Source organism: Protopterus annectens, chromosome 4.part0 (assembly GCF_019279795.1).
Source record: "Protopterus annectens isolate FY-2018-M chromosome 4.part0, PAN1.0, whole genome shotgun sequence".
In the NCBI taxonomy this organism is placed as follows: domain Eukaryota; kingdom Metazoa; phylum Chordata; order Ceratodontiformes; family Protopteridae; genus Protopterus; species Protopterus annectens.
Genome location: NC_056733.1, coordinates 1,884,367,425 through 1,884,386,703, shown reverse-complemented (window position 1 = coordinate 1,884,386,703; position 19,279 = coordinate 1,884,367,425). Strand labels below are relative to the sequence as shown.

The 19,279-nt window shown below is 40.8% G+C and overlaps 1 protein-coding gene across 1 annotated transcript in view; it reads left to right on the top strand.

Moving 5' to 3' along the window:
• Positions 1-12,367, top strand: part of LOC122800498 (nucleolar and coiled-body phosphoprotein 1-like) — a 300,585-nt gene extending 288,218 nt beyond the window's left edge. Inside the window, exon 7 of the mRNA XM_044069937.1 lies at positions 12,176-12,367. Within this exon, the coding sequence (XP_043925872.1) occupies positions 12,176-12,367 (192 nt within the window). The remainder of the gene's footprint in view (positions 1-12,175) is intronic.
• The last annotated feature ends 6,912 nt before the right edge of the window (positions 12,368-19,279 follow it).

Here is a 19,279-nt window from a genome sequence, read left to right as displayed (position 1 = left end):
TAATTGGGCAAACCTGTTTCCACAGTCACCTTGTCAAAATGGCTAAGAGATTGCATTACCTTTGTCTGTCAACAGAACAAATTAAACTTTGCCTACTAGAGTCAAGGCTCACTCCACCAGCTCAGTGTCCACTTTGGTGGCATTTCATTCCAGAGCCTCTGTGGATGACATCTGTGCAGCAGCCACTTGGGCAACCCCCCCCCCACCTTTATTACGCATTACAAATTGAATATGGCCTCCAGGGGAAGAGCATCCTTTGGCTTAATGGTGCTCAGACTTATCCTTCCATAGGGCCTCCTAGGACATAAAGTAGCTGGGGACACAGTCCCATCAGTAAGTAAGGAATGAATGAAGATTTACAACATCAGGCAGAAGTTATGTTCTTATCATAACGTTCCAGTCTGTGTTGTACTTCTTAATTCATTCCTTACATCCCGCCCTCCTACCCCCTGCCTGAAGACTCCTGGGGGATTTTTTTGGTCCTGTCTGCCTGGTAGGGCATTTGCTCAGATAGGGCCTCCACCATCTCCATTTCTCTATTCCTGCCGGGCAGACTTGATCTGAAGATAGGAGGAGAGAAACACTTATGGGTAGGACTTAGAGTGTTTTTTTGGCTGGCGAGAGCTTGTGTATTGGTTGAGCCGGTTCCGAGGACAGAACTGAAATCCCATCAATAAGGAATGAATGAAGATCTACAACACAGATGGAATGTTATAGTAAGAACGTAAATTCTTTTTTACTGGATTAGCTTAATGTTAATTGAAAACAATAGGCTCTAGATTTGTTACACGTTTTTGTGATCAAAGAACACTTTACACTTGCATGGTACTGGAATGACTATACTGTTACTTCACCCAAATATTGCAGTGTTCAGAACGGTTTCTGCTTTTTCTAAGAACTATGTTGCAACTAAGTGGCTAACTGTCAGAAGAAGTACATTCATTTAATTCTCTGTTTACCCCCTTTATCTTATTCAGGGTTGAGTGATCCTGTTGTGGAGAGTAATAGTTGTAAGGCAACACACGATTCCATTGTAGGATATGCTTATATGTGCTGGCACTGTGGATCATCAGCAACATAAAAACAGCTTTAGATCAGCATGTATGTATACCTTTAAGAAGCTTTCCATGAGCTTACACAAGTATATAGATACTGAGCACATGCGAGTTAACTACCATTTTGTAGTAAGCTGTTGAGATGTAAGCATGCATGTCTGTGTAGTCTGTCAGTTAATCGTCATTTATATTTTATACTGCTGCTGTCCGTCCCAATATATTTGTGTAATAAAGCATATAAACAAACTACCCCACCTGTTAGTTGTAAACCAAGACGAGAGAGATGGTGTCAGAAATGGGATCCAGGATCAAGACCAATAGGCACTCAGTTTCTGACCTGTTTTGCAAGTTATACATGCAGTAAGGGTGATCCATTCCTCTATATTAACTAATTCCAGGTACCAAAACTTGCTTAAATGATTTCTTACTTAAAAATATAAGATGAAGCACTTTGATCACTTAAAACCAATTTCTAGTTAAACGAAATGTCCGGAACTGTGGCATATTGATAACATTTGAAATAGTTACGGAAATGTTTGAAGTAATGTCTGAATTGCATAAAATGTATAAAATAAGAAAAACTGCATTTTTTTATGTGCTTTTTTTCGCATTAATTAAAGCTATTCAAAATATCTGATGTATTAAAAAGTGTTCCCAAGTTTGTGCAGTATTTAAGTACAGTTACTTAACAAAATACAGCCATTTTATTTATTTATTTATTTGTAGTTGGTTTACCAGGATAGTCCATTGGGCCAATATGAACCCGTTTTCAATGGAGTCCTGGGAAGAAAAGCTCCAGAAAGAAGGGTTACAATATGTGTTACGATGTTTACAAAATTATGCAGTTTGAGCATCAAACAATATTAACAAATTATGCAGTGTGAGCGTGAGACAATATTTACAAGTTATGCAATTTGAGCATCAAACTGGTGGTGAACATTACAGAAAATACATAAGTATACATTACATTATTTACAAGATTATGCAGTTAGAGAATACCATTCAGAAGACAGTTACAGACAGTTACAGACAGTTACAGATGATATAGACTAGAAAAAGGAAAACATTTCTGAAAAAAATACTGAGAAGTTCTTACTTATGAGGTAGAAGCAAGCCTGTTGTTGGAAAAGAGGGATAGGAGGTAAGGCAGTATAGTATTAAGATGGACGGGAGAGGAGGTAAGGCAGTGTAGTATTAAGATGGATGGGAGCAAGAGCATTCCCATTGGGTTAGCAGGTAAGAGTGAAGAGATTTTTTGAATGAATAGTGGTTGGAAGTGGTACGAATTGATGGAGGTAGAGAGTTCCAGAGACGTGCTAGACCATAGGATAGGAGGTTTTTACCTGGGGGGATGAGTTGGTTTGTATAACTCAATTAGATTTGGTTATTAGTTCTGAGAGCTCTGTTGGGAAGATGCATTTTAAAGGCAGAGGAAAGGGATGGACAAAGGGAGGGTTTGAAAATGAGCTTATGAGCTAGAGAAAGTTGAGTATAGATGAGTTGATTGGTTAGTTCAAGCCAGTTGAGTTTGTGGAGAGAAGAGCAGTGGTGGGTAGATGCTTTGTGACTGTGTGCGAATTTGGCTATTTTGTTGTAGCATGAGGAAAGTTGTGTTTTGAGGGAAGATAGAAGGTTAGTTAGGAGTGGGGCTCCATATAGAAGAGAGGGGATAAGGAATGTAGAACAGAGAGTGATTTTAGTTGAGGGTGTAAGGTAGCGATTTTGTCGGTAGAGCATGCCTAATTTTTTATGAGTTTTTTTTATATTAAGTTGTATGTGGGAGTTGAATTTGAGTTGATTGTCAATTTGTACCCCAAGTAACTTGGTTTCTGACACCAGTTCCAAGGATGAGTTGTTGCTGGTAATAGAGAAGGAGTTTGTGTTGAGAGTATTGCGTTTAGAAGGGGTAAATCATTAATTTGGTTTTAGAGGCATTGAGAGCTAGGTGGTTTGCTTTCATCCATTGTTCAGTGATTGAGAATGCGTCTTGTGTAAGTTTTTGGAGTACTGGGAGGGTTGTGGCTGAGCAGATAATAGTTGAATCATCTGCGTATTGAATAATATTGGAAAATGGGATGGAATTGTGGAAGTCATTTATGAATATATTAAACAGAAGAGGACCTAATATGGAACCTTTGGGGACTCCTTTAGGGGTATTAAGGAATGAGGAGGTGGCTTTTTTCCATTTGACTGCTTGAAATCTATTAGATAAATAACTAGAGAACCAATTCAGTGAGGAAGGTGATAAGTTAAGTTGGGAGAGTTTAGTTAAAAGTAGTTTGTGAGAAATAGTGTCAAAGGCCTTTGAGAGATCCAGTAGCAGGGTAGAAACAATGTTGCCAGAGTCCCGTGCTTTATTAATGGTTTCTGAGAAGGAAAGGAGGGCTGTCATGGTGCTATGACCGGGTCTAAAACCATGTTGGGTTGGAGTCATTAGGTGATTGTCTAAGAGGTAAGGTAGGAGCTGTATATATGGATACTCTTTTCCAGGAGTTTAGAGATGGGGGACAGGATAGCTATGGGACGGAAGTTTGAAGTACTGTTATTATTGCCACCTTTATGCAAAGGTATGATGAAGGCTTTTTTCCAAATTTGTGGTACTATGCTTACTTGGATAGAGCGGTAAATTAGAATACTGATAGGGTAGGCAATGGTAGGCAACATTTCAAAGTGTATTTAGCAAAATATTTCTACATTAACAATTGACACTATTCCAATCTCTCTAAATATTACATCCTCACCCATCTACATAGTTCCCAAATTTCACAGACTTACACCCATTAAATATGATCATTCCAATAACAAAAAACAACCTAACCATTCTTACAAACTACTTTATCATAAATACATTACTCACCTTCACACCCTACTTGATGGAGACATACACCCAAACCCTGGGCCTATTCATACCTCGACCACTGACAAATATACCCCAATTAACAGTAGCACCATAACCCCTTCCAAGCCAGCAAACTCTCTCCTCATAGCACATCTCAATATACGCAGCATTAGTAATAAAATCCCACACCTTCATGCCCTACTAGATGTCCACCAATTTGATATCCTATGCCTATCTGAAGCATGGCTTACAATCAAGGACAATGAAGTCACCCCTCCTGGTTATAATATCATTAGAAAAGACCATACTACCAAAAAGGGAGGAGGGGTTGCAATCCTCCATAAAACCACACTACAAATTAGTACCTTTGACCTCAACCCACCCTTAGACAACAAAGCTGAAATTCTGATCACTAAACTTCAGGTCAACCCTAATAAAGCCATTAATGTCATCTGCCTATACCTACCACCTGGTAACAATATTAACACCCTCGAAAATATCCTGAATTGGCTTACTATCAACCTCCCACAGGAAACTATAACTCTAGGTGACCTTAATATTGATTGGCAGTCCTGTAATAGTTCACACCCTTCTACCCATATCAACCTATATGGCTTTACTCAAACTATCAACTCCTCTACCAGAACTCACAAGCACAACAACAAAGAAACTATCCTGGACTGGATACTTACTAATAATCCTCTACATTCCTACAAAGTAGGAACCCTCCCAGATGATCTAAGTGACCACTCCCTAACCTATTTTATTAGATCTAAAACCAACCTTACACATCCCAATACTGCCAGAACTGTTTGCTCCAAAAAACAATTTAACCATGATCTATTCCTTACAGAACTTAAACAATGCAATTGGACACCTCTAAAATATCTTCCACTTGATGAAGCAGTATCATATTTTAATTCCACGTTCTTATCCATCCTGAACCACCATGCCCCACTACGTTCTATTAGATGTAAAGGTAAACCAGCTCCCTGGCTCTCAAACACTTCAAGGAATAAAATCCATCTGAGAAACAAAGTTTGGGTTAAATGGCGTTCTACAAAAAACCCATTAGATCACTTAATTTTCAAACAACTAAGAAATGACACTAAAAAAGCCATTGTACTAGATAAAAAGAACTTTTACCTCCAAATACAGCAAACCTATGTTAATAAACCACAAATGTTTTGGAAAAGCATTAACAAACTTCTTCATCCAGGACAATCAGTCACCCCTAACCCTCTAGGCTCGAACCCAGATAATCCCATCGACACTGCCAACTCCTTTAGCTCCTTCTTTACCAATGCCATCCAATCTCTTGCTAGTCATCTTACACTAGACATTGCAAACCTTCCTAATTCATCTGTAAATCCTCCACCTTCCTTTCTTTCCATCCAGTGCCCACATCCACTATTTGCTCTCTACTACATAAACTTAAACCTTCCACCCCCTCAGCTGACCAACTCCCTGCAGAATACCTTCAAATAGGTGCTAAATCTATAGCCTACCCTATATCCATTCTTATCAGTAGAACCATTAGTGAAGGAAATATCCCGTCCATCTGGAAGATTTCCTATATCATTCCTCTACACAAAGGTGGGAACTCAAATGATTTCTCTAATTTTCGTCCCATAGCCTTGCTATCTTCCCTCGCAAAAATTATGGAAAAGTGTATTCAGAAACAACTACTCAACCATCTGCTCCAAAATAAACTTCTGGCTAACTGTCAACATGGCTTCAGACCTTACCATAGTACCACCACTGCCCTGCTGTCTTTTACAGATTGTATTAACAATAATCGTAACAACGGCCTTCATTCCTCAGCAGTATTTGTTGATTTATCCAAAGCCTTCGACATGGTTCATCACCACCTGCTCTTACACATCATGCAATCTCTGTCCTTAGACCCATTAACTATCAACTGGTTCAAATCTTACCTTGATAACAGGAAACAAGCAGTACTCTGGCACAGTAATCTATCAAATCTCCTACCTATATCCATTGGTGTCCCTCAGGGCTCCATATTAGGGCCACTCCTATTTTCCATCTACACTAATGATCTTCACTCAGCAATTCCTTACTCTACCTGCATTCAATATGCAGATTACTCCATTATCTGCTCAGCTACCTCTCAAATTGAACTGCAAACCTTGACCCAGAATGCATTTAACACTGTGGAACAATGGTTTACTAACCGCTGCCTCCTCCTTAATCCCAAGAAAACAAAACTGCTACTCTTCTCCCCAACACGCAAGTCCACCCCCATACAATTTTCACTTACATCCAACAATGGTACTGTTATCTCTCCAGACCCAATTACCAAGCTCCTAGGAATAACTTTTGACAACAACCTCAACTTTGACACACATATTAACACCACAATAAAAACTGTCAACAAGAAACTTGGATCCCTCTATAGAATCAAACCTTTTCTCACTACAACAGCCAGGACTGCTATAGCCATAACTCCTCATCTCTACTCTGCCTCACCCATATTCACAAACCTTTCTAAAACCAACATTAACAAGCTCACTGTATCATATAATAACATTGCTAGATTTGCTGCTGCCTCCCCTTATCATACTCATCACTGTCTAAACCTTTTACAACTTGATTGGTTAGAATTTCATCAGCATCTTCATCTTTCTCAGCTTACTATTGCCCATAAAAGCCTGTATCAACCCTCAAATACTCCTATTTTCTCAAGACTACTTACCCCTACCATAATCCTAAAAACTTACGCTCAGCTAATAAACTACTGTTTAACACCTGTAGAGCTCATAACCTAGCAGGTGACTCCCTCTTCTGTAACACCGTTGGTAAACTATGGAATCTACTTCCTACTGAACTTACAACTCTCTCCTCTCATACACTTTTCAAAAAGAAGCTCAAGCTTCATCTCAAAAAACACTGGTTATGTTCCTGTATTACCCTTGACTAATTGCTTTATCCTCTAGCATTAACCACCTGCATCAACTTCCATTCACTTTCTAACCTTTTTATTTATATTTTCTTTTTTTTGAATCCTGGGACTTCAGTCTTCATAAGTCTTCACATATATTTCCTTATTATCAACATTGGTAACTGCCTTCCACACTTTACATTGTATATATTCTATGATGACATTTTTTTAAAACCTTACTTAAAATGTTTTTATCATATTATTCTCTAGACTTTTTCATTACCTTATTTAAAATGTGTATCTTTTATTTTTATTATTATTACATTTATCTTCTTTTCTATTTTGTCATTTTATATGTTGTTATTGTTTTTTATCTATATTGTTTTGCACATGGAGCTTTTCTCCCAGGGCCTCTACTGAAAATGGACATGTATCCAGCTAGACTAGCCCGGTCAACAAATGTAAAATAAATAAAGTACAGTATTTCATAGAGTTTATTGTGCATTTGAATGTTATTACAAGTACTGGCTGTGTGTGCACGTTCATATGTAATTAGAGGAAACATATTTTCATTGTGTTTGGGCATACTTTGTTGGCATGGCTGAAAGATTTTGTAGACTAGCTCCTCTTGTATTTGATGATAGTATTGCATAGAATTGAAGTGTGTGTGAGCAAGAGTATGATATTTTCATACACTCTGCATTTTCTGCTAAAGATGACCATACAAAGGCATTTATTCTGCTTAATTTAGCTGGTTCAGAAGCCATAGAAAGAGAGCATTCATTTGTGTATACATCTGATGTGTTTGCAGGAGAGAGGGAAAACCCTCACATAGTGGTACCAGCTAAATCAAGGGAAGACCCTGGATGCTTAAAATGTAAATTTAGAGAAATGTATAACCCTCACATGAATATTACGATGGAAAGGCACATATTTTAGACAGAAGATCAAAAGCCTGTTGAAACTTTTGCAGCATAAATAACTGACTTGAGAAACAAAGCTAAAAACATGCAGATTTGGTGATTTAAGGGATGATTTGATAAAAGACAGACGTGTGTGGTATTAAACATGATGCTGTGAGAGATGTTGCTTTGTGACAGTGATTTAACTTTGAATAAGGCCATTGAGACTTGTCAGATATGAGCTCACAGAAAAGCACACAAATATGCTTACAAATGAGAAATGCATGCTTCCAGTATCTTCTAGTGCTCGTGTTGATAGTATGGATAGTATTCTGCACGTGGTTAGAAGAAACGGGCTCAAGCACATGGGGGCTGTTGCAGGTCCTGTAACACTCCCTGGGAAACCCCATAGATTTTGTAAATCAAAAAGAGGCTTATTCTTTTATTAAAAGAGAACATTCAAAGAGACAAGTTGATCATTTAGAAAGCTGTGACCCTACTTTTTTATGTTGATGGTGTGTCTTGTGCTTAACGAAACAGTCAATGCAATAGATTTATGGGCAAAGAATGAAGTGTTTTGTACTATTCAGATAAATAGAAGACCCATACAGCTCAAAGTTGATACAGGTTCAAAGTGCAAAGTTATATCTGCAGAAACATTTGCTAGAGTATGTGCTGATGACAAGCTTGATATGGCAAAGTGTGTGATGCTTGTTGCTTATGGTGGGGATGAAGAATTTCATACTGAAGGTCCAGTAGTGCTTTCATGTTACTCTGCTGGGAACATGTATGACTTGCAATTTTATGTGGTCAAAAGACACGTACAGTCATTGGTGGGCTTCCAAGATAGTTTGAGAATGGGACTGATTTCACTTAGAGGAAATCCACCATGTAAGCTTAAAAGACCACTTTTCTAATTTTGACCAGTCTATTTTTTTTTCTACCTTTGCTGATCTTTTCGAAGACAAACTAGGTAAACTCCCAGTTGTGTACTCCATGGTCAGCCCAGTTGTCAGACCAGCCCGGAAAGTTCCAGTAGCTATGCAGAACAGAGTCAAGGCCGAGCTAGATAAAATGGTGCAGCAAGGTGTAATTTGTCCAAACCTACTAAATGGGTATCTTCTATGGTCGTGGTTCATAAGAAAAGCTCAGATGATATCAGAATATGTATTGATCCATGAGATTTGAGCAAAGCTCTGAAAATACCTTATCATCCAATGCTTGCAGAAGAAGTCACTGCTCTTATGCCAAATGCTACTTTTTTTTTCTGTCTTGGATGCAGAGAGTTCATTTTGGCAAATTTTGCTCGAGCGAAAATCTTCTTTGCTAACCACTTTCAGTACTCCTTTTGGCAGGTACAGATTTTTGAGAATGCCACTTGGAATACTTGCAGTGAAGTCTACCGGAGTACAAAGGAGCAAATGTTTTCTGAGTATCCGTCTGCTATTATAGTAGATGATATTCTAGTAGGAGGTGATGGTGAAGCTGAGCATGACCGAAACCTCAAAGTTTTGGAAAGAGCACGTGAAGTGAATCTTAAGCTGAATTCTCAGAAGTGAAAATTCAGGCTGCGAGAAGTTACTTATGTTGGTCATTTATTTACCAGTTCAGGCTTACGACCAAATTCTTCAAAGCAAACTGAAATTCTTGAGATGCCAGCTCCAGACAATGTACAAGCCTTACAACATTTCCTTGGTTTGGTTAACTACCTAGGCAAGTTAATTCTAGACTTGAGCCAACTTTCAGTATTGCTCCGAGAGTTGACACATAAAGATGTCTTGGTCATGGTTAGAACGATGTAGTATACAAGTGGACATAACCTGCAAGTATGGTAGCTGCATGGCTTCAGAAGTCCTCAGTATAATCCAAAAAAAGCAAGAGCCAGCAAAACAGTGACAATAAGGTTTATTTTAATATAATGAGAACTCCTTATAATATTAAAATAAACCTTATTGTCACTGTTTTTGCTGGCTCTTGCTTTTTTTTCATGGTTAGAACAACACCAAAGAGCATTGGATGTCCTGAAACAGAAAATTGCCAGTCCACCAACTCACGGATACTATGATGTTCACAAACCAGTTACTCTTTCTTGTGCTTTGAAGTTTGGTCTTGGTGCAGTCATTCTTCAAGAGGGTAGACCAGTAGCCTATGTGTCCAGAATTGTAACCCAAACTGAAATGTGGTATGTGCAGATAAACAAGCTCTTGGCAATTGTTTGCATGTTCGAAGTTCCATGATTATATTTACAGTAGACCTATCCAAATCGAAACAGATCAACTTTTAGTGACTATTTTGAGAAAGGCTATGCATATAGCTCCTGCCAGATTGCAATGCATGATGCTCAGATTGCAAAAGTATAATTTCAATCTTGTCTATACAAAAGGAAAACTTCTTTATCTTGCTGATTTGGCCAGAAATACCACTGAACAGCATGAAAATGAGAAACTTGATCTTGAAGTCATGGAAGTGAGAATTTTTTCTTCCACACATCTTGATGAGCTTAGAAGTCATGCAGCCTCAGATAAGCTCAACCACTTTATTAGTCAAGGATGGCCATCAAAGCAGTCTTGCTTTACCAGTAGACCAGCAAACCACTCAGTCCATTACAAGAAGGGGAGATAGTGAGGATGCAGAAGTCCAAAGGTTTTGATTGGATTGATGTCATGAAAAGTGTATGTCCAGAGACGAGATCGTACATGGTGGAATCGGAAACATTTGGTCCTGGTGTCCGACCCTGTAGTGCAGTGTCATACTTGCGAGAAAAACTCTAAATCTCAGAGTAAGTTATGCAGCTTTCCGATTCCAGAGGACATTACAGTAAATATCCCTGTTCCTGAGAAGAATCCCGAAACTCCAGAAACTGTTTGTTCACCAGTGACTGTCCCTGTTGCTAAACCCAGTTCTGATTGCTATACCATGTCGCATTTCCAGACCATATTCCACATACAGGGCAACTTTGGATATAAACGTTTATTTCTTAGTGTCTGTATAATTGCATGTCTTTTCCAAATGTCATTTTATTTTGGACGATTCATTAAAGAGGGAGGATGTAGATCAGTATGTATATATACCTTTAAGAAGCCTTCCATGAGCCTGCACAAGTGTATAAATACTGAGCACATGTGAGCCTAACTTCCATTTTGTAGTAAGCTGTTGAGATGTAAGCACGCATGTCTGTGTAGTCTTTCAGTTAATCAGTTTGTTTATATTTTATACTACTGCTATCCATCCTGATGTGTTTCTGTGTAATAAAGCATATAAATGAACTACCCCGCCTATTCATCTTCAGTTGTAAACCAAGACAAGCGACAACAGCCACGGAAAAGTGTGTCACAGAAGCTCTGGATGAGAGCCTGATTATAAATACTGTTTACTTTAACCTTGGCAAAGTCTTTTAGCACATCCCACATTCTGATAGCATATGTAAAATTCTTCCCAAAGTAACATAAACCCATAAGTTTTCTGCTGGATATCGAATTGGCTATCTGATAAAACTCACACTGTTGGTAGAGAGTATCCCCTCTAGCCAGAGGAGTGTCACAATTGGCATTCCACAGGGCTCTGTCCCAGATCACCAATGTTTGGTATTTACAACTCTGAAGTAAAAACACTGTGTCAATGGACTGTAGCTGTTTAACGTTTTGATGATGACTACAAAGTGGGTGCAATTATCAAATCCCCATCAGGCTCTCAGATATTCCAGCAGGACCTGAACCAAACCAGTGCTTGGTATGTCAGGCATGGGCTCAACTTAAATTCATAAAACTGGAGTATAGTTACCTCTGAGAAGTACATCATCCTCTTTCCCTTACCACATGGCTGGTACCCCTTTCAAAACAGATGTAAATATCCTGGCCTTTGGTACCTATGTCATTAACACCATTTCTTTTGATTACCATGCATCAGTTGTGGTTATGAAGTTCTCCTACACTGATCATGTGATCTGTAGGCATAGCTCCTGTGGGTCCCATGTAGTATTGGTCCCCTCTGTGTTTTTCCCTTGTTAGATCTGTCCTTGAATACAGTGCACCTTTTGGAATGTACCTCACATAGACCTTGACTGACTTGAAATACCACAAAGATTTCTGAGCAAGATTATTTCTGGCCTACACTGTCTGAGCTACCCTGGAAGACTAAATGTCCTATCCCTCTTCATGTTGTATAAACTCCTGAGGGATAGGTATGTGCTTAACCTTTTAGGCACTGAAAGTACCTACCCTTTTTGACATCCTTCACCTTGGCAGAACCAGTGGTATAACACTTGTACTAAAGACATCAGCCTTCACTTTAAGATAAACAGCACCTACTAGTGTTGACAGTTTCTTGACCTTGGCATATTCCCTGTCTTGAATAAAGTCTATATGTCCAACAAAGTAGCACCCTGTCTTCTTTCAAAAATTGAAGTTGATTGAATGGGAGACCTTATATTTGGGGTATGTGCAAATAATCTTACCAGTGTTTTTTAATATACTGTCAGTGCCAAGGGGGTAACATAGTCAACTGCTTCACTAAGGATGACTTTGCATTTGCTGTTTCTACCCCAGTGCCTTTTCCTTACTTGGAGGAAGTCTACCTGACTTGTATGGTAGCCACTCTTGTATGTGATCTTGTGACAGTTTCTCTTGCTGAAGCATTTGTTGACCACCTTCAAGCCATTTTCCAGACTTAAGTCTAGAATGGATTTCTTTTTCTTTATTCCTGTTGCTGCACCCATGTGACCCCAAGCAGTCCTCATGTCCTGTTCTGTTTGTCCCAGTATGTGCTTTCAGGTTACCCATTATCCATACCAGTGTAAGTTGTCTTGCTTTATTTAGCAGATCATGGAACAGCTGTCTGAATACCCTCTTCCTGTCTGTCTCAGCTTTGCTCTGGGGCATAGTCTGAGATTATGAATAGTGCCCTGCCTTGTCCATACACTAGTCTGATTGCCATGCTTCTGTCAGAAATTCTGATGACATTCCTCACTGTTTTCTGAAGCCTCTCTATCACCACAATTTCCACACCATTTCTTTTCTGTCCTCCTGAGTAGTAGACTCTGTATTCCAAACCAGGTGGCTTTGCTGCACTGACATTGCATCTCATCTCCTGGATATATAGGATGTCCAGCCTCTTTCTTGCTATCTTCAAGCTGTGCCCTGTTGGTGAACCTATATTAAGTGTAGCAATTCTTAGTTCATGTTTGACAGGTTGATTTACGTTCCGCTTTTGCTCATCAGAGCTGTTCCAGGTAACCTAAGTTGAGCAGCTGGACACTGGCCAGCCACTAGCTTATTGACTCAAGTCATCTGGACTTTATAGTGGGCGCACACTGGTCAATAGGGACACATACACACACCCTTCCAACCATTAGCATAGGTATCTGGCTGGCATAAGTCAGACTCGACCGTGTCCTCAACCCACTCATCACCGGCAAATACCATCCCCATTTTTTTTTTGTTTTTTTTTTTTTTGTTTGAGACATTAGTCAGCACAACTGAATCACCTAGTGCCAAGTTTTACATCATTCAGTGACTAGTCCTGACACAGCATGCAGTTTTTGATCAGTATTCTCCCATCTAGAGGATACTGTGGACCACAGTTGATGCCCAAAGTGTTTAGTCTGTAAAACTCTTCCCCCAAAAGACGCGATCTGCAGTCTATGCTACTACCCAAAACTCTATTCTTGGGTGAGTTTGTGGTGGAAACGCTTGGCATGTTTTTGAGAGGTGGGAGGAACCCCTCAGAGACCCAGTGGAAATACCTTTTTACTTCATTCCTACCCTCTGACATCCCTGCTAACCCCAGGTGTTGCAGAAAATAACAGCTGAGAGATCCAGGATGATCTTACTGACTCCATATTTGGAACAGGCAATATTGGATGTTCTTTGCAAAGTTGACTTTTGCAGTCATAACTTCAGGGAACTCTGCCACAGGCCGAATTCCAGTAGCCAGGCAGACTTTCTCCCTTGGCAGTGCTGACATTGCCTTACCTCATACATCTTCATGTACTTCGTATAACTGATTTTCAGCTGTTCTACCATTTGTTGATGTACAGTGTGCTTTTTGACACACAATGTTTTTAAGTCCATTGATCCAGGCTGTAACTGAAGAGTACAGCAGTTAAGACCCCTGTTGGGGTGCCCTTCTGTTTCAGTTTCTCATAGAGACTTTCTCTTTGGATTGCAGTAATAAAAGTATAGCTTGATATCTGCATGGAGTACATCCACTAACACTTACATTTAGGGCATGTGCTCCCCTGCAAAAATTCATTGTTGTACTTGCAGGCGTTTAGATAAATTATAAAGACTTCTAAACTCTTGTGTTTACTTTTTGGGATCAGATCCTGATATTGCTAATTGTAATGTTTTCCAGGGATTCGGGCCCGAGACCATCAGGACCAGATGTATACCTGTCCTTGCCTACAGCAATAGAAAGAAACTGGTGGTGATCTTAAGTCTGCACACTTTTTACACGGACATCCCTTTGAAAATAAGCATTAGGAGAAACAGATCAAGCAACCAAATGACTTTACTTGGGATCTTGGATCTGAGCATGTCAGCTCTGTAGAGATGCTGAACAAGCTATCAGTTATAATGTTTGGTACAGGCAGGGTGTCTGGTAGTGCATCTTTGGAGGCTGCCATGTTGTTGACTCATAGCATTTCTCACTGGACCAGTCGACTACACAAGACAGTGACTGTGAGTAAGAACCATGTATTTGCTCTGTAGCTCCAACTGATTATTGCAAAGATGAAGGGACGACATTGCCGTGGTAGTAGTTGAGGAGGAAGTTCATGCTTCTAAGAAACCGTAGCCCATGGGTGTTCCTCTCATGCTTCCAGATACCCCGTAGCTGCCTATTATGAGAAGATTCAGACCTTTGAGTTCTATAGTAAAAAAAAAAAAAAAAAACTGCCACTTGCTGGATCATCGGTCCCTAACCCTTCCCTCTCTCTCTTCCAAGACTCAAGGAAGTTGGCTTAGGGGATCTGTCAAGTTTCTGGAGAGCTTAAAACCTGATTGTAAGAATAGATAGGACTATATAATACTCAAAATAACTGGAATGACACTGGCATGAATGTCTTTATCTTTCAGTTACCAAGAACTGTGCTGCTCTAGTGCCCCTCTCTCCTTTATATGACAAATCTTGTCCCTTTCAGAGTAAAAGTCTGCATACACTGTAGTTCAGTTAAGAAAGTTTTGCTATGTACATTGAAGGTATATTTCATTATCCGAATCAAATCTTACTGTCTCCAACAACAGTGCTGATAAACTGAAATAGACTAAATTAGAATGTCCTTAGCTTCTGCAGTCATTACGCTGTCCTTAAATTCTGTACTCAGAATATCAAATCTTACTGTTTACAGTAACAGTGCCGATAAACTGAAATAGACTGAATTTAAATTATAATGTCCTTAGATTCTGCACTCAGTATACTGTGTGTAAATTCTGTGCTTAGAATGTCAAATATTACCGTCTCCAGTAACAGTGATAATAAACTGAAGTGTACTAGAATTATGTTCCTAGCTTCTTCACTCGTATTCCTTTTCTCCTGAATAACGTAATTAAAATTCTGGAGTGCTGGATATTTGATCTGACGTCTACACTTACTCTTGAGAGTCCGTACCAAACCTCTGAGGACTGCACTGCAGTGACTCTCTACATATCAGTCCGAATGAACTATGTCTGAAGTATCTCCTAATGATACCCAAACCCTATAAATTTCTACACTCCTCTTTTAACCTTGGTTGCCAAGTTTGTTTGTACTTAATGTACTACACATTCTGTTTACACAGTTTTATTCTTATCAGTATTCTTGACTAAAGGTTATGGAAACATTCCTTTCTGTTGAAACTGCATGTATAATGAACTTTTATGTCTGCATTAATATGGCTGCATTTGTAGGCCTATACAAAGAGTAGTATATAGGTTCATAGGTAGGTACTAGGCTATCTGCCCGAAGGCATTTATAAGCCTAGTCAGAATGTGTTGGCTTTCGACGCCCACTTAGATTAGTTCCCTCTGCCTCTGTCCAGCAGAACCATTGAAGTGATCCCTGGGGTAAACTTTGTTTCCCATCCACTCGTCAAGGTTTCTCTTGAAGAGGGTTAGCGAGGAGCTCTGCGTAATGTAGATTGGAATCTTGTTCCAGAGCATGGGAAGTCTCTGAGACAGGAATCTCTCTCTCCAGCACATCCTATTTATTGTTGTGGTGAGGTTTAGATCCCTTGAGCATGTGGCTCGAGGAGGTAAGGTTTTCGTTAGGTGGAGCATGTCCATCAATTCTGGGTTGGACATGGTCTTGTATGTCAGGCAGGGATCACCTCTGAGTAGGCAGTATGCAACCGAGTACAGCTGGAGTTTCTTCAGTCGAGCTGCATAGGGCATCTGCTTGAGGCCAGTGATCCTCTTGGTGAGGAACTTCTGTGGTCTTTCCAGTTGTTGCAGGTGTCTTGTAAGGTACATCCCAAATGGGGCATTGTACTCTATGATGGGTCTGATGTGTGATGCGTAGAGGGACCCAATGACCTCTTTCGATCTGGATGCAAACCCTTTTGTGATTAGGTGGGCCACATAGAAGGATTTTCTAACCACTTTGGCAATGTGATTATCAAAGGAGAGATTACTATCTACTTGGGTCCCCAGATCCCTTATTACGTCTTCCTTATTTAGGGGGCCACCACCTATGTGGTAGTTTGTGGGTACTTTGTATTTTCCAAAAGGGATGACTATGCACTTTTTGGCATTTAGCTTGAAACCATAGTTTTGCCACCGGGTATCTGTCTCAGTGAGACCCTTTTGGAGGATGTCTGTGTCAGCCGGAGAATCAATTATAGCCCCTAGTTTGCAGTTGTCTGCGAACTTGGTGAGCCCTAGTCCTCCTGTGCTTACCTGTAACTCTGAAAAGTATATGCCGAACAAGAGGGGTCCTAGGACTGAGCCCTGGGGAATGCCACTTGTAACCGGTTTAGAGTTAGACCTAGCCCCTAAAAACTCTTACCATGTGGGTTCTGTCCGTGAGCCAGTTGGCAACCCATCTCATGACGTAGGGGTTTATGTTCAGGCTGGTGAGCTTGTCTGTAAAAAGTGAGTGGAGAATGGTGTTGAAGGCCTTTGCAAGGTCTGGGTAGGCTGTGTGGACCACCTTTCCCTCGTCTGTAGCCTTGGTAACTGCCTCAAAGAAGTCCACCAGGTTTAGGAGGCATGATTTGCCCCTTAACAAAGCCGAACTGGGGTCCAGTGTTTAGAGGTTTCCAATGTCTCTGTTAATGAGATCCATGATGATGCTCTCCATAGCTTTGCAAACCAAGCTAGTCAGGCTTATAGGGCGATAGTTTCTGGGGTCCTTTGTGGCTACACCTTTGTGGAGCGGAATAACCGTTGCTGTGCGCCACTCTGTGGGCACGTAGCCTATGGAGAGGCTGAGTTTAAACTGTGTGTTTAGGTGATGGGTTAGTTCATCTTTGAGCTCATGTAGGACACAGCCTGGGACACCGTCCAGTCCCAGTAATGCTGCGTTTTTGGCTTTGGAGAAGGCTGTTTTAACCTGAGTGTGATTTCAGGGGCGCTACATTCTTCTGGTGTAGTTATGGGCTTTTTTGGGGGTGAGAGGGGGGTGAAGTTTGCACTGAACCTCTCTGCCAAGATATTGGCTATATCGGTTGGTTCAGTGTATTTTGTGCCATTCTGCACTAACTCCAAGCAGATGTGAGAATTGCCACTTAGATTCATGACATAGCTAAAGAATGCCTTGTGGTTATCTTTGGAGTCCATGGCAATTTTTCTTTCGAAGCTAGCCTTGGATGATTTTATGAGGGAACGTCGTTTCTTGCTGATACTGATCAGGTATGTCTTCCCTTCTTGGGATTTTACTCTCTTCTGTACTAGTTTCCTCGTTCTATTGTATAGCTTGTTTATGGCAGGGGTCCACCAGACTGGTTTCCTTTTCTGGGAGGAGTGAGTCTTGGTTTTGTTTGGGATAGCACGATCCATGCATTTTTGTAGGTGCCCGTAGAGTGCATTAGTAAAGGATTTTGCAGCTTGGACAGCATTATCCTTTAGCATGGGGGCTTTGAAACTTCCCACCTCGGTCTTAAGTAACGTGAAGTTTGCTTTTGAAAAGTTTTTCATGGTTTGGTGGTGGAATGTGGATATCCAGAGTGATTAGTTTATGGTCAGATCTAACCAGCGAGGGGTTGACCTCTGCTGTGGAACACTGGTCACCCATGTTGGTGATGACCAGGTCCAGTGTGTTGTCACCTCTGGTGGGGGTGTTAACCAGTTGATCCACGGTGTTTGAGTTTATAAATTCTAGGAAATGTTGGGCCAGAGAGTTCGTACTTGAGTAATTCTCCCAGTTAATGTTTGGATAATTGAAATCACCCAATATTAGAGTGTTTGGTAGGGCCTTTATATTTCCAGGAATGCGGAGTGGGGGTCCTTGGGTCATGGTGGATGATCTGTAGCAAGCTATAATTTGAATAGCAGTTTTGCCCGTTAGTTGCACATGGATGATCTCTGAAGCATCGTGCTGTGCCACTAACATGGAGGTGTGAGTATCCTTGATGAATATAGATACTCCCTCGCCTTTTGTATTTCAGTCTGGGTTTTGTGGCGGAAATGTATGGTATGAGTTGTAGCCTGGTAGTGCTGTGGTGCTCTCTGGTGCCTTAAACCAGGTTTCTGTTACTGCACATCGATTTTCTCCATACTGAAGAGTGCCTCGAATGCGTGCATTTTGAGGTTTAGACTTCTGGCATTGAGCAGCATTACCCTCAGATGTTCATCGTGTTACACTGCTGCAGTCATTATACTTGGGTTATCCTGCCGTCAGGCGGTCCCTCAGTTAGCCAGAGTTCCAAAGTCTTGGTCCGGCGTCGGTTGCTGTCGCTTCTTCCCTGACGTCAGTGCGATAGGGGTATATAAGATGCAGCCAACGCCATTTTCTTCAGTCTTTCTTGCCGCGCGGTGCCCGAAGCAAAAGCAGTTCGCAAGTGCCGGTCGGCTGACTCCTGAGATTCCATTCCAAATCCAGAACCGAAGTCTTCTACAAAGCTAAGTACCCCGTTGGGGATACTTTTTCTTGCCTCAGACCGATGTCAGTAAAAGTTAATAACTGTATTTTTTGTGGGAAGCAAATACCTCATAAGGATTTCCATTCTTATTGTATCCCATGCCTAGGCCCAGACCACGACGTCACAGGTTGTCCGTTTTGTGCTAGGTTTAACAAGCGCACTATTAAACGTCGGTTTGATTTTGCCCGACATTATTTTGGCAGAAAATTCAATAGCACCATGCCGTCGGAACTACCGACGACTGGAATACACAAAAAGTGCAAAGACAAGGACAGGCATCCGAGGCCCAAAACTGACGATGAAGCCTCTTCTAGGCCAGTCGCCGGTTCTCCGGTTTTCAGCGAGGCACTTTCGCAGCCCCTGATGACTGCTTCTTTGGAACCACAGGCCGCCTCTGACTCCCACGTGGAGATGGCTGGGCCTTCGGACGCACCAGATTTACAGCCTACCAAGACTAACCCTTCAGAGGGATCCGGAGTAGCTGAACAACCCGTAGCTTCAGAGGGTGTTTTCAGACCTACTCTGTTA